At 28.9% G+C, this 15,927-nt stretch overlaps 3 protein-coding genes across 4 annotated transcripts; 1 reads left to right on the top strand and 2 right to left on the bottom strand.

Annotated features, from left to right (window-relative positions):
* Positions 1–4,533: 4,533 nt before the first annotated feature.
* Positions 4,534–6,018, bottom strand: LOC110604103 (leukocyte receptor cluster member 1). Of its 2 annotated transcripts, none has more exons than XM_021742318.2 (2): positions 5,619–6,018; positions 4,534–5,511 (listed from the first exon to the last, which is right to left on the bottom strand). In XM_021742318.2, the coding sequence occupies exon 2, from the start codon at positions 5,484–5,486 to the stop codon at positions 4,803–4,805; it is 684 nt and encodes a 227-aa protein (XP_021598010.1). In that variant the 5' UTR covers positions 5,487–5,511; positions 5,619–6,018; the 3' UTR covers positions 4,534–4,802. The 2 variants fall into 2 exon arrangements, with proteins under 2 accessions (XP_021598010.1, XP_021597931.1); XM_021742239.2 differs by having other exon boundaries at positions 4,534–5,508; positions 5,619–6,012.
* Positions 6,019–10,574: 4,556 nt separating this feature from the next.
* On the top strand, positions 10,575–13,232 carry LOC110629028. The gene has a single exon (XM_021775871.2). The coding sequence runs from the start codon at positions 10,809–10,811 to the stop codon at positions 13,062–13,064; it is 2,256 nt and encodes a 751-aa protein (XP_021631563.1). The 5' UTR covers positions 10,575–10,808; the 3' UTR covers positions 13,065–13,232.
* A 512-nt stretch (positions 13,233–13,744) lies between these two features.
* On the bottom strand, positions 13,745–14,464 carry LOC122723599. The gene has a single exon (XM_043956336.1). It carries the CDS (start codon positions 14,256–14,258, stop codon positions 14,085–14,087), a length of 174 nt encoding a protein of 57 aa, XP_043812271.1. The 5' UTR covers positions 14,259–14,464; the 3' UTR covers positions 13,745–14,084.
* Between the last annotated feature and the right edge of the window lie 1,463 nt (positions 14,465–15,927).

The following is a 15,927-nucleotide window of genomic DNA, read 5'->3' as shown; positions in this document are numbered from 1 at the left end:
CTCTTTATTTTTAAAATCGAATACTTAAATCTCTTTAATATTACATTCAAATATATAGTAGTTTCATTTATTTCTCCGTTAGTTCAAAATAAACTTTTATATCTAAAAATTTAAATTCTCCTTCCTTTCTCATTTTGTAATTTCTATATATTAAAACAAGTAGGTTATTGAATTCAAAATCTGCAGTTTTTTTTTAAAGTTTTTATTATTTTTAATTTCTTTGATATCAAATCAAACTAAATATATAATATTACCTCCTTCCTCTTTATATAAAAACACAAAACAAAATTTGAAATTCTCTAACTTACGATGATTTCTTAAAATTTATAGATATAAAATTTAAATAATTATAAACACTTAAATTCTTCAATTTTTATGTATTAAAACATATTAATCCCTAAATTTAAAATTTGTAGTTTTCTCAAAACTTCCACCATTTTTAATTTTCTTAGTAAAAAATGAAATTAAATATATAATATTAACTTATTTTTTTTTATATATGAACACAAAATAATTTGAAATTTTTTTACTTGCTGCTATTTCACAAATTTTATGGGTATAAAATTCAAGTAATTATAAATACTTAAATTATTCAATTTTTATGTATTAAATCATATCAGTTTCTGAATTCAAAAATTACAATTTTCTCAAAATTTTTATTATTTTTAATTCCTCATATTTTTCACGGTTAAAACAAACATTACAAAACAACTATTTTCATTCATTCAAATACCTTATACAACTAAATCATTTTTATTATTACCATAAGATGAAAAGTTTATGGAATTTAACCATCACGTGCTCTCCCTAATATGATACTCCTCTTGTGGAAATTGCAAAAATGGGGGAAGAGAAGCTTGAGAGAGATAAAATGATGGAAGAGAATGAGAGTTTGTTTGAGAGAGATGAATGTTGAAAAGAAGGATTATGGGATTTGAATGAGATGAAATGGAGAAAAGAAAAGAGAGTTCAAGGAAGACTTTTTTTAATATATTTTAAGATAGAAAGACTTTTAATTTAAATGGAATAAAAATATTGAGATTTTTAAAATTTAAGTGTTTGATTTTAAAAATAAAGATCAGTTATGTTAAAATTTAAAAAATAAAATATAATTTACTTAATAATTTTTATATTAAAATAATATTTCATATTTAATATTCAATATATAATTGATAAATGAACAAGATGCGTATAATACATATTTATAAATTAACATAAAATTTATAAATATTAAAATTAGTGTTTTGGTGAAACTCAAACACAAAATTTTGAGATGTCTAGTGTTCAATGCGACGGATTTTCTACGTGAATAGTCATGAATATTCTAAATTTAAATTCTATTAGCCGATAGAATTCGAATAACGAGTATTTGATCAATTAAACCCGTATCCTATCTGAATCCATTCAAATTCCGAATTAGCAATATTGACACATATCCTTTCAATGTAATGCAAGTGCACATCTCAAAATAACTAATAGATTTAGGTAATAAACCAACTAATGTAACTTAATGCAGTTCCTAGGACATTATGTAACTGACAAAACCCACAAATCTCACCATGGACAACCAATATTAATCAAAACAACCAATTGATTAAGGAACACTAACCGTTCTGCTAATAAATATCGAATGGAAGCAAGCCAATGACCGAATTAGCTGACTGAAGAAGAATTGATCCAAGGACAAGTGAATCGAAGAACAGAAGAAATGGAAGAAAAGAGCTTCTCCATGTCCAGCTGAATTGAAGAATAAACCAAATTGAAGAAACGAGCTTCTCCTTGTCCAGACGAACTAGCTAAGACGAAGTGGAAGAAAAGAGCTCCTTGTCCATACGAACCAGGGATTAAAGGCGGTGTGTCACAGCTGGGACTATGGCTGGAGAATGTGCATTAGAGATTCAGGGGCTTAGGGCATGCGCAGGCAACTCGAGCTCAGTGCTCATCTAAAAATCATGGGAACAAAAGGAAGGTGTAGGATTTATTTGGTTTTTTCCTTTTTATATCAAAACTATGCCGTTAACTAAACTAACCTGGCTGGAAAAACACATTTGATATATATATTTAAAAAGCACACATTTAATTTAAAAGATAATGTATATACTACAAATAAATTATTAATATTTATCATTTGAGTTTTCTTAATATTATATAATTTAAAAAATTACCATATATAATGTATATATAAAATAAATATATTAATATAAACATAATCAACTTAGTTAAATATATATATATTATTGATTCTATTATATTAATTCAGAATCAAATTATAAAATCACTTTAATTTATGAATGAGATAACCCTTATTTTTCAGACCAAAACTGCATAGATATATGGTAAGCTATATATAAGCTATGCAGTTTTTGACTGTTGAGAATTTGTACTCATTCTTTTAAATCAAAATTATGCGGTTTTAAATAAAATTATGTAATTATATTATTATATTATTTTTTTCATTTCATAATTTTTATTTTTATTTATATTTTTATTATTTTAAAATTATTATTCACTTTTTTTAAACTATAATAACATATAAATTAATTATTATTATTTTATTTTATTTTTAAATTTTTTTTAAAACATTGTTTAATATTTAATAAAATTTAATTTATTTAAAATAAATATAATTAAAATATCAATAAAAAATTATATTTTTTAATATATATATAAAAAATAAAATAAATAAAAATTATGAATGAAGTAATATTAATATATTTAAATTTATTATATACATGCTTCAAGAATTAGCGTTAAACTTGGTACAATGGAGAAAATCTGTCTTTACGGGGATTTATGACATTTATCCTTAGTTTTTGGATGTCAAAATCATGCAGTTTTTAGCAATTATTAATATGGAGATCATATGTAAATTCTTTTAGATAGAACAAATTATAATTATATAAACCGTAACTAATTAATTAAATTAATGGTTAGAAATCATTAATAATTAATTGGAATTTATAGTTATTTTATATAAATATGTAAATAACTACTTAATAATTATTAAGTATGATTAAATATGTTATATATGTATATATATAGAGAGAGAGAGATATCAAGAAAATAATAGAGTATTGTCAGCGTCAAACTTGATTTTTAATTTCTTAAAAGTTTAAGCATCATTGCGAGCTACTCAAAAAAAGATATGGATAGGTGGTGTGCACGATACTTATATTTAAATTATATAAATAATTTAATTTATAGAAATATGTAGATATCTTAAATATAAAAATAATAATAATATACATTCAAAATTAAGAGAATATTTAGAGTATTTTCGGATATCTAATTTTATCAAATTCTATTAAAATAAGTTTAAATAGTACGTAACTAAATTTAAATTTAAAAATTAATACTCGTAAATAGAATTTAACTATCTATTTGCTTTTATATATGTTTACTTTCTGTTTAAACTGGTTTATATAAATTATTAAATAATATTTATAATTTTTAAATATTTTAATATAAAAATTAACTTTCAATTCAGACATTAGTTTATTCCAATCTCCACTTCTAGCATCTCAAAATATATGAGGTAAAATATAACACACTTTAGGCTGAAAGGTTCTATGGGTAACAATTATATAAGCTATCACTTCTCTAGCAAACATAGGCCACTTTGCAGAAATGCAAGGCACCTTGCCATTATCAATATATGCTTATGGAGTTCTCAACGCCTCAGGACACTCTTAAGAAAATTTTCAACAGCTCCTATCCATGTCCAGAAATTCTCAACAGTAATGCCCCCTTATTCTAGACCTTTGCATTCATGTTCTGCCCAATATACAGCTTTATAAAGACTCAAATACTCAGTGACTCAACTCCTTCATTTTCTTAACAAACACATGCATGATGTTTCATTTTCTCCTTAATCGGTCCAAGCACAATACGCCTATAAACCGTTCACACAAAAGCTAGCACAAAAATTCTTCAGAAGAAAAAGGAAAAAGAATGCAGCAGCTCTGTTATGTGACCCTGGGATAGTGGATATATTTATATTAATCATGCAAACCCTGGATTTACATGTATACTATGAGCCAAGCCAGGTAAAGTGCAGTCACCGGGATTTCTGATTTATCAGCCTTGATCAGCATCAGTTGAGTAAAGCATTCTTTTAATACTTCCATTTAAACTATAGCAAAAATTCAAAGATGATACAAGAGTCTTATAGCAAAGATTTTGCTTGAATTGATCTAGTCCATCCACAACTACATGCCATTAGGGGTCAAAATAAAAACACAACAGTCAATTTACTGGAGTTAGTTCTGTACAACATCAATAGCTAACATATCCTGAAATTTGACAAAATTGCGGGAATGAGACAATGGATCTAGCAGTGTTTCTAAGACAAACTAGACAAAGCCTCTTCTTAATTTGTGAATGCAGGGCCAAGACAGTAATTAAGGTTGCATAGATGGCAGAACTACCTTCCAGAATGCTATCAGATGACTAAATAGAATCCTAAAACAAGAAGGCTAAGCATCACCAAAGATTCATTAGTCATATATATGATATGGACGAAGGCCCCATTGATTCTTTTCAATCTTTCATGTTGTATTAAAATCACAAATAATAAGTTCTCAAACTCAGGATGTACATAAGAATCCAAATGAAGCCTATAGAAGGCTCTTAATCCAGACATATAAGATAGCACTACAACTAAAAAGAAATACATCAGAATTAACAATCAAATTGACATGCTGACCAAGAGGCCGAATTTCATGCTTGTGCACATTAAATTTGCAGACAGACCAACTTTAAAAGAGGCAAAATATACTAACTTAATAAATCCCTCAATAAACTCACCTCCTGGAAATCATTCCACTCCTAAAACCAGCTCTATCTCTCTGCTTATTCTCCAGCAATGCCCGTACCCTCTCTTTCTCCTGCTTCTCCCTTTTCAGCCTTTCCTCCCTTAGTTCTTGCAATGTCTTCTTGCCACTCTTCTTACCCTCCTTCTTCCCTCTCGTGGACCCATCATCTTCATCCTTCTCCTCATTCACATCATCACTGCGTTTCTCGAGGTACCAGGGCAACTTAACTCCTTTTCCGGCAACCCCATAACCCAACCTATACTTCTCCTCCTCTGCAGTAACAACTCTCACCTCCTCTTTCTTCATCTTCTTCTTTCTAGATCCGTCTCTCTCGGCATCTCCCCCTTTCTCCAATTCCTTAATTGGGTCAAAAATCTTCATCCCTTCAAACAGATTAATGTGGTTGGACTTTGGTTCTGATTGAGCAGGCTCCGGCCTGGGCTCTGGCTCTGGCTCGAGCTCTGCTTCTGATTTATTTAAAGGAGGTAAACCACGAGCAGTTCGAAGCCGCTCAAGGCGAAACTCGGCGTCGCGCTTTCTTGACTGCTCACGCTTTAATTGCTCTTCTCTAGAGGCGGCTTCTTCATCTCGCCGGACTTTTTCTCTGTTGTCATAATTGTATACATTCCACCGCTTCTGAGGAAGGATGTTAAGACCTCCATGACCTCCCATAATTGCTTAATTTGAGTTTCACCTGCTTAATACAATTGGGCTCTAGAAATCAGAATTAACAGAACCCACAAAAGCAACAGACACAATAGCTAGGGTGAGGGGCCGATTGAAAAACTCTGAGAGAGATAATACCTGATGCTTTTAGATCAACAGATTGAATTCTGGATTCTGGAAGTTAGGGTTGATTCCTGACCAAGGATTTGTAATTTCTTTATACTTCACAAATTTTTGCCAATGACCAAATTAGCTGACTGAAGAATAATTGATACAAGGACAAGTGAATCGATGAACAGAAGAAACGGAAGAAAAGAGCTTCTCCTTGTCCAGCCGAATCGAAGGAGCTTCTCCTTGTCCAGACGAACTGGCTAAGACGAAGCGGAAGAGATGAGCTCCTTGTCAACACGAAACAGGGGTTAAAAGGCGGTGCGGCACAGCTGGGATTATGGCTGGAGAATGTGTTTCAGGGGCCTAGGGCATGCGCGGGCGACTCGGGTTTAGTGCTGATCTAAAAATCATGGGAACAAACGGAGGATGTAGGATTTATTTGGATTTTTCCTGTGAAAAGAAAATTACTATTTAATATCTATAATATAAAAAAATTTATTAAAAATTACAATAAAAACAGAGATTTTTAAAATTTTATTATTATTTTTTATTTTATTATTATATTACTAAACTCATTCATTAAAGAAGTGTGGATTCATATTCTTTAATTACTTTGAATTAATGATATTACTTTTAAAAAAAAACCAAAGGTTTAATTCATTTAGTAAGTCTAAAAATTAAAATTGAATTGGGCTTAATAAACCAAATATCAAATAGTTTAAAGATAACTTGGTTTCTATACTCCATCGGTGGTTTTGTTTGGTGGTTTCTACTCCAACCTTTCTCAGGCGAGTTCCGGCCTGAGTGTTGCGGCGCCCTTGTTCAAGTTTTCCCAGTTAGTTTGTTCGGATCGAAGTATCCAGATTATTTCTATTAAGCTAGGATTACATAGTGGGCTTTCTTTTGGGCTGATTGTATTATGGGTTTGGAGTGTTTCTTTGGGCCTCAGTATATTGGGTTTTTTGCTTTTTCAAATTTAAAAAAAAAAATATTTTTCAATCTTGTGAAAAGAACTTCTACCGCACTTTAAAAGTGCGGTAGAACTTCTACCGCACTTTAAAAGTGCGGTAGAACTTCTACCGCACTTTTAAAGTGTGGTAAGCAAAGAATAAATTAAAAAAAAATATTAAATGCATTACCGCACCTTAAAGGTGCGGTAATGCATGAGTGGGCGATAGCCGCACTCAATTAGTTTAATTATAAATTTAATTTTTATTTAATTAATTATTATATTTTATTAATTTAATTTATATAATTATATATTAAATTTATAAAATATAATTATAAAAATTATATTAATATTAATATTAATATTAATTAATTTAAGTTATTTATAATATAATATTATATTTATTAATTTATTTAATTAATTTATATAATTTAATTAATTATATATTAAATTTATATAAATATAATTATAAAAATTATATTAATATTATTATAAATATTAATCATTTTAATTTATTTACAATAAAAAATTATATTTTTCATATTTATTATTCTACTTTTATTATTTTTATTACAATTAATTTATAAATATTTAATATAAATATTTGTGAATTATAAAAATTATAAAAAATTAAAATTTATTTTATTTCATATTTTTTCTCATAATTTTTCTTTATTCTCTTATATTCCTCTCAAAATACTCAATAAATATTAATTTTTAATATTTTTATAACTTTACAAATATTAATATTAAACAGTGATTATATATAAATAATAAACGTCAGTCATATAGAACTCAATGTTTAAAAAAAAAATAAATGTTTATATAGGACGAAAAGAGATTTAATCATCCTTAATATTATTTTTTGATAAAATTTTTTATTTTATCATTTATATATATATTAACTTATTTTTATTATATTTCACTGCTTTTAAATATTTAAATGTATTTTTTTATTTAATTTTTTATAATTTCTCCATTCATAAATATAATTAATAAAATAAATTATATATATCCTTAACATTAATTAATATATTTGTAAAATAAATTATATTAATACATTTATATATATTTTTAGTATTAATTAAATTATATAAATTAATAAAATAAAATGGTAAATATGATAAATATAGTATTATATTATAAATAATTTAAATTAATTAATATTAATGTAATTTTTATAATTATATTTATATAAATTTAATATTTAATTAATTAAATTATATAAATTAATAAAATAAATTAATAAATATAATATTATATTACAAATAACTTAAATTAATTAATATTAATATAGTTTTTATAATTATATTTTATAAATTTAATATATAATTATATAAATTAAATTAATAAAATATAATAATTAATTAAATAAAAATTAAATTTATAATTAAATTAATTGAATGCGGCTGTTGCCGGCACTCATGCATTACCGCACCTGTAAGGTGTGGTAATGCATTTAATATATATTTTTTTTAATTTATTCTTTGCTTATCGCACTTTAAAAGTGCGGTAAGCTCTACCGCACGTTTAAAGTGCGGTAGAGGTTCTTTTGACTCTGATTGTGGAAAATATTTTTTCCGAATCAGGGATTGAGAAATATTTTTTTTTTAAATCTGAAAAAGCAAAAAGCCCGGTATATTGTTAAGCTTCTGCCAATTTTCAATGAACTATGCTTATCTCTTGGAGAAAAAAAAAAAAGAAGCTATTTTGTCTTGAATTTTGACAAGGCTAAGTGGTCATAAATGATCATCTCTACTTGCACTTTTTTTTTTCCACTTTCACATCTGCTTGCTTTCTTTGTCTATTTATGAAATGCAATATTTAAAATATATAGTTTAAAAATCTTTAGTAACTATTTAAAATATAAGACTATTTTATATTATTAGTAATTAAAACAGTTAAATTTAAATCAGGTTTAACTCACCTCAAAAACTAATTTAAGGGGAGGAGTGCCTAGAGGTACATTACCTTTTCCACAATCAATGTGGAATTCAACACGCCCCCTCAAATCCAAAATTTTTACGAGTGCGTGACACATTTATGGGAGGTCCAATATTGGATGAAAAGACTATGATACCATGTTAAATTTGAAACAGACCTAACTCACCCTAAAAATTAGTTTAAGAGGGATGAGTGTATATAATTCATATAAGAGGCACATTACCCATCTTCACAATTAATGTGTGATTCAACAAAAACTATTAAACCCAAAATTCCTTCCAAAATAACTTGAAGCTCTTGTATAGAAAATTTGATCTAACACTCGTCACTAAACTCTTTTAAATTTTATTTTCCAAGATGATACGCTCGGCAAAAAAAATTATACTTCTAATTAGTACCGCTCTACTTTTATAAGTCCGCGTATAATTATGCTTTAATTGTTCTTGTTTAGCTGCAACTTCATTATCTTACATGTTAAGACCTCCATAGTCTTCCATAATTGGTTAGTTTGAATTTTACCAGCTTAATATAAATAGGGCTCTAGTAATTTGAATAACATAACCTAAAAAAGCATCGACACTAAAAGTAAAGTGAAGGATCGATTGAAAAACTCTGAACAAGATAATATCTGATTTGTTTAAATTGAGTGATTAAATTCTAAATCCTGAAAGTTATCAAGAATTTATAATTTAGAAGTAGGAATTTTTACGATATCACTATTTTAAAGAACACTTATTGACGGACACCGTTTCATGCTCCCCCTTCTCTTTCCTTTCCTCTTTTTGGCACCTTCTCGGCACCTTTTTGATATTGAACTTGTAGGTTGGCAAGTTAACGCCTCAATTGGTCTCTCCACTCTCGATTTAGAGCAATGAAATTAAAATTCAAATGATATTATTTATAAAAATTTGTGAAACTGTTGATGAAAAAACATTTAAAAAAAATGGAGTTGAAACTCAATCATAAATTGGAAAATACTTAAATAGAAATTAAACAATTAATGTGATTAATTCATTATATAAAATTTACTTTAAACTAAATTCATTATATAACATTATAACAAAAATTAAGTATCTATATTACTATGATAAAATGTATAATTTTGTAGATACCATGTATTACATGTGCAATTACCCGAATTTTTTTCTTGATTTTATCAAAAGAAATAGAATTTCATTGCAGGGCTTCATTTAGAATCTGGATAAATAAAATAATTGCAGGAAACAAACTCGTCAGACCAGAAAACAAAAGCCTTAACTATCCCATATCAAAAGAAACAAACTAACGAGAAAGAAAGAAATAAAACACAAACTAACAAGAACACACAACTCCTACTCTATCATGCAATAACCAACTGTTGAGGAATGCAGTCGAGAGAATATGCAGCCACACTGGAAAAAGACCTGCTATTGATATGGGGATATCCAAATTCCAAACAAGTCTGATAGTTTTAATTTGAATTGAACTGAAATAATTTAGTTCCATTCTTCATACACTTTTAGTTTCATTTAGTATTCTTTATGCCTTCAATTTCTTTCTTTTTAAAAATCAGTTTAGTTTGGAATGAGCTCATTTGGAAAAGCGACCAATTTAAGCCATAACTGGCTGGGTTTGTTTCTCGCGACTAGGCTTCATGGTTTCATGTAGCCCCTGATGATATTTCTTGAAGACTTCAACCATCGACTTCAGGGCTAGCGCATGAGCCATTCCAATTCTCTTCTATAAAAATCAAATAAATAAATAGAATATAAAAATGAGTAGGTTAATGCTTCCAATGTTCTTCGTCATCATAATAACTCCAATAGGGCTTAAGGGTAATTATAATAACATCAATTTGACTTATCAACTACTTTACTTACATTGCTTTGTGCAGCAAAAAGTTAACATCAAATGCATTTGATTCCTATGAATTTCATATAAATCAACGTCACAGTGGGTGGCCCTCAACCCAGCAGGCCCTCATTAATTGATTGGTTATCCATAAAATCACCTTTGTTTTCTAATAATCAAGCCGCCCCCACCCCCATTGAAAAATGACCCATCAAAATACAACCACGCAATAACCTATCCAAAATTTCAAGGCCACATACAAGTCTATAATCCTCCGCTTGACTTCATTCCACAAGAAAAAAAATATATATATATTTTCACCTCCCTTCAAGAATGAAGAGACGATCAGACAGTCGAGACTCATTCAACAATCATCTGTTGATTATATGCGAAATTGGAAGTAAATTACGCCTCAATGCAAATTCAAAAGCAACTTGACCAACCTTTTATCCATCAATTCAAGGGAGGGAGCAGAAGTAGAAGAGAACATAGAGATGGGTAAGATCGGTTGCAGTGCTGATGGAAACCTGAATGAAGCAAAGTTCAGCGAGCCTCTTCCATGGATTGGCATCTATATAGCAGTAGCATCTCTCGCCTGTGCAATTGTGATGGCTGCAGATCTCATTCAAGGCTTCCGCTCTCGAAAATTGTGGTTTCCCAGCAAGTACTACTGCCTCAATGCAACTTCATTAACCATAATAGCTGTGGCAATCAAATTTTCAGTGGATCTAAACACTCCTATGCCTCGCCGCATCGATCAGCTTGCAAAACTTAGCAGCAGTACCTTGATCTGTACACTGATGGGTAATTCTATGCCTTCTCTTGGAACCATGGAAAACAAAGAAATATGGATGAATATTATAGCTCTGGGAATACTTGTTATTACTGTTATTGCTAATATCTGCATCCAATTAGGCACCGGTGTGATCTATCTTTACTGGAAAGAGCATGCATTAATAATGTTTCTCATGATTGTTTTGCTTGTAATCTTGAGCTCTTCCACTTTAACAGTCCCAACAACAAAGAAATATTTAGAATTTAAGTACAAGAAAAAATATCAAATGGCAGTGGAAGAATGCACAACTGAATGCGACAGACCAGTGGATAAGAAATTAAGAGAGGATCTAATGAAATACTGGATGATGGCTCATACCTGCAGCCCCCAGTTTGTGATAGGGCGTTCAGTTACATGCACTGCTGCAGGTGCATTGTGTCTCCTGAGTGCCATGACTTTAGCAGAAGCCATGCTGAGATCTTACTTGATGCCCTGGTCATTTAACTTTTGCAATGGAGAGTCTGATTACAAATGGTCGACCTTCTTGGTTCTTATTATACAGACCATTGCAACAGGAGTTGGTACAATTGCCCCTGCTATTAGATGGTTCACTGCTGTAAATTTCAGATGCCCAACAATAGGTAAGAAAAGTAGCAGGAAAGAATTTAAAGTAGAAAAGTACTGGACCCAGTTCTTAGTAGAGATGAAAGAGTGCCCATTTACCATACGAATCAAGAACAGGCAATGTAGGAAACTTGCCCATGGGGCAAAAGATCAAATTTTGGACCTGTGTATTGGAATGCAAGTCGGAATTGTGTTGGCAAGCAAAGTTATTAGATTCATTTCTGTGTTCTTCATGAGCAGGATTTTGTTATTCTATATTTTCTGCAGAAGGTTGATGAAGTGCAATTCCAACAACAGATCAATTGACTTGGCATCAGAATCACAGCCCAGCTCAAAACCAGATCTTAGCCGATTTGTTTTGCATCTTGAAGGTGAGAATGAACTGGTTGAATTGATGATGAAGAACAACCGTGATGCTACTGAGCACTGGATAAAGAAGGGAAAAAAGAAACAGCCCAAACATCTCATAGAATTGTTGGAAAAATCATCATCAGGACTCCATGGAGTGAAAGATTTTGACACAGACCTAGTTCCCTCTTTAGATAATGAAGAGCCTCAAAATTGTTGGGCTCTTCCAGTAGTGACTCTAACAGCCATAGCACTTGCAATTCCAAACACCAACAGTTTTTTACGTAAGCAGTTGATGCGTAGTGTGCATGAAGGCCTCATGTATGTCAAACTAGTAGAAGACAACCTGGATGCAGAAAGCGAGATGACTCACATGAGGAAGGGTGCATATAGTGTCTGGCTAGGGGTCGATCTCTATCATAAATGGCTAGATGTAGATCTCAATAAAATGTCCTTCCAGGCGGAAAGCACAAAGGAAGTACTTGAAGGGCTTGCTGATGCTGCAAAGAACAGGTATGTGGGATTTAAGAAGACATATGTGAATCAATGTCTACTAAAGGAGAGCCCTTCAAAGTGGCCCATCACAGTATTGGCTGCTAATTCCATGTATAGAATAAGCCAAACTATTCTGCAGAATGATGAAAGAAGTAACATGCACAGCAGTGAGAAATTATTTGAAGCACTAACTATCATGATCTCAGACATAATAGCTGCTAGTCTCACCAACTTACGACGTGTCATATACCTTGTGTGTTTTAGCAGCTCAATCGAAGTACAAGAAGAAAGGGTTCGATGGGCAGTGTTCCTCCTTGGTAAAACAGAAAAGATCCTGAAACTTTTAGATCAGAAAGGACTTCCCAGTTTGGGTCCTGATGAAATGGCATGCATTAATGAGTGGCGTGCTTTTCAGAAAACAAAGGATCAATTTCCCTTCCCTCCATCTTCAACAGAAAATGATACAGCTTCTTCCAGTTCATGGGACTTGCACTTAACCATTGAGTAAAATATATAAAAATAGTGTTAGCAATAAAAGCAGCTTATGATTCTGCTGATCTTCCAGCTTTTGTTTTATGCATAAATTTATGTCATTGTAATTAATGTCAACATGTAATATAGATATCTAATCCAGAAATGAGAACCGCACGGCATCTCTTATTCAGTTTTCAGCAAACTTTCAACTCTACATGTACAATTTACATGCAACATGTTCAACTAACCTATCATGTTAGAGAATTCCAAAGCCAGTTGTGCAGAAAGATATATATTACAAGTCCACAGAAGAATCTCGTACAACCACCATAGGATCACTGAAATAAAAACAAAGTAAGCAAAAAACTTTCAATTGGATCATAATTCTAGATGTTAAGTTCCTTTGAAGTGCACTAAACAAACTAGCAAACTATATCTCAAGCCAAGGAGCAATATAATTTTTGGTTAATATGCAAAACAGAAATGGATATGGACAAGCAGGACGAGTAAAGGGTTATGTAGAATTCCATAGAGAGCCAAGTTCAAGATCTCAGACAAGACCTTCTAGTGAAGTCAAATCCAATCGAAACAGATCCATAAAGACTATGAAAAAAATATATTATTGCATATTCAATTACTTAATTGGCAGACATTTTGCACTGAATCTTTTGATGAACACATAATCTTGCAACTTATTACAGTGTAGAACAAGAAGCATAAAAGCCTTTGAAAATTCCACATTGCCCGTTAAAAAGAAAAAATTGAATACATTTTCTCAGCTTTTCCAATCTCTTGGAAACAAAACTAAATGTCTAAAGTGAATTTGGTCATAAATTGAATATTGATACAGGAGAAGCAAATGCTTCTACATCTCCGATTCCCACGAAAATTTCTGTTTTCTTGAATTACATTGAATTCCAACGGCCCAAGTACAGAGAGATCAAATAAAAACCAATAAACGCCCAAGAAAACTTGAATAACTGAGCCTATAACGATCACCAAAATCCCTAAAACAGTAATATCAATAAACCTGGAATCTAATGTCAAAATCAAATCATTCATCCTCGTCCCGCTTCTTCGGCTTTCTATAAGTTTCCTCGATGTGCTTGGCTATTAAGAGGCCGGTGTTCGCTAGCTTTCTAATGTTCGGAACTTCGTAGTTTTGAGCAACGTAGATGCCAAAAACGGATCCTAGGATGAACGAGAAACCGCTTCTGATAATTCCCATCTCTGAGGTTTCAGACCTTCGAGTAATGATATTTGGTAATATAATTTTTTTTTAGATATCACCCAAATATTGAAGGTTTAAGATTTGACTGTAGGGTTTTGGAGAGTATATATTAATATTATGGCGGTTCGGTGTTGCTCACGATTTCGCCGACCCATTCTTCCCCCGCAAATTCCCTCGCAACTCCAGCCCGGTTCAGCATGCTCCTTCCAAGAATTAAAGAAATAATAAAAAAAAAATAAAAAGAGAGAGTCATTTGAAGAAAATAAAATATTTCTCACTTTTTATGTTTAAATATTTAAAAAATTGATTAATTAAAAAATTGTATATTTTTTAAAATAAATATATAATTTTTAAAAAGCAAAAGTAATTTCTTGATTTTAAAAATATTATTAACATTATTATATAGGGAGTTATTAATGTCTACATTTTTAAATTATAAATAAATAACAAACTATAAATTATTTTTTGAAAAACATTTTTAGAGAAATCAAATACAAATTATTTCCTTTTTTAATAAATTGTGTTCAGAATAAATAAATTCAATTCTTGCAAAATCTAATTTTTTTTTTTGTAATACATGTTTTTTATTTTTTTAAATTGAAAATTGAAGTGCTGTCCTTTATGTATTTTTAAATATAAAAATTGAATAAAAAAGAAATCAATTAAATTTTTACAAGTTTTTAATTTTTAAACAGCCATAGAATCCTGTACCAAATTTTACAATCTTATAATTTTTAGTAATAACTAGTGTCGGTTAACGCTAGCACGGTGTTAATGTTCTTCTATGCATTTGTAATTTTTTTATATATTTATATTTATTATATTTTTTATATAAAATAATTTTTAAATAATTATTGATATTATAAAAAATATAATTAATAAAATAAAATATTAATACAAAATAACGTAAAATTATAATTAATTTAAACTTTTTTAAACATGAAAATAAATTATAAGATTGGTTGCTTTTTTAAATAAATATTTAAATATATCAATTTTTTTTTGAAAGCATAAATATATCAACTTTAAATATAATATCTTTATTTTTTTATTTTTTATAAAAATAAATTGTTATAAAATCTATAATAATGAAATAAATATAAAATATATAAAAATATAATTTATAACAAAATATAATATTTATTTTAAAATTAGCTACTATTAATTTTTTTAATCACTTCATCATCTTATAAAATTTAATGTATAACTATTATTTTAATATTTTAAAATAAATATAAACTTACTATTATCATATAAATAAGTTATATGATAATATAAACAACAACTTTTTTTCTATAACATAATATTACTAAATTTATTAATATTTATAATTACATATAATTAATTTTAAAAAATATTAAAATAATTAACATTTAAAATTAAGTTAATTTTTAAAATTATAATCTTGTAATGATTTATATTTTTTTATAATTTTGAGTTAATTTTTTATTTTTTAGAATTCATTAATATTTAAATGTGTTATTTTGATAATTTTATATTAAAATTTTAATTTTTTTAATTTTTATATATATCTCATAATTTAAAATTTTATTTAATTAATTTAAATAAATTGAGATAATAAAAATTATTGTCCCACTTTAAAATTTAAATATGATTATAAATAATTAAAGTAACAACTTATTATATAATAATCTTATATAATTAA

Source organism: Manihot esculenta, chromosome 1 (assembly GCF_001659605.2).
Source record: "Manihot esculenta cultivar AM560-2 chromosome 1, M.esculenta_v8, whole genome shotgun sequence".
NCBI lineage: Eukaryota > Viridiplantae > Streptophyta > Magnoliopsida > Malpighiales > Euphorbiaceae > Manihot > Manihot esculenta.
This window is presented reverse-complemented; position numbering and strand designations above follow the sequence as displayed.

What these genes read in the sequence shown, in the direction of transcription:
- LOC110604103 (XM_021742318.2), bottom strand. Translation starts at nt 5,486, where the DNA reads ATGGGAGGTCATGGAGGTCTTAACATCCTTCCTCAGAAGCGGTGGAAT.
- LOC122723599 (XM_043956336.1), bottom strand. Translation starts at nt 14,258, where the DNA reads ATGGGAATTATCAGAAGCGGTTTCTCGTTCATCCTAGGATCCGTTTTT.
- LOC110629028 (XM_021775871.2), top strand. Translation starts at nt 10,809, where the DNA reads ATGGGTAAGATCGGTTGCAGTGCTGATGGAAACCTGAATGAAGCAAAG.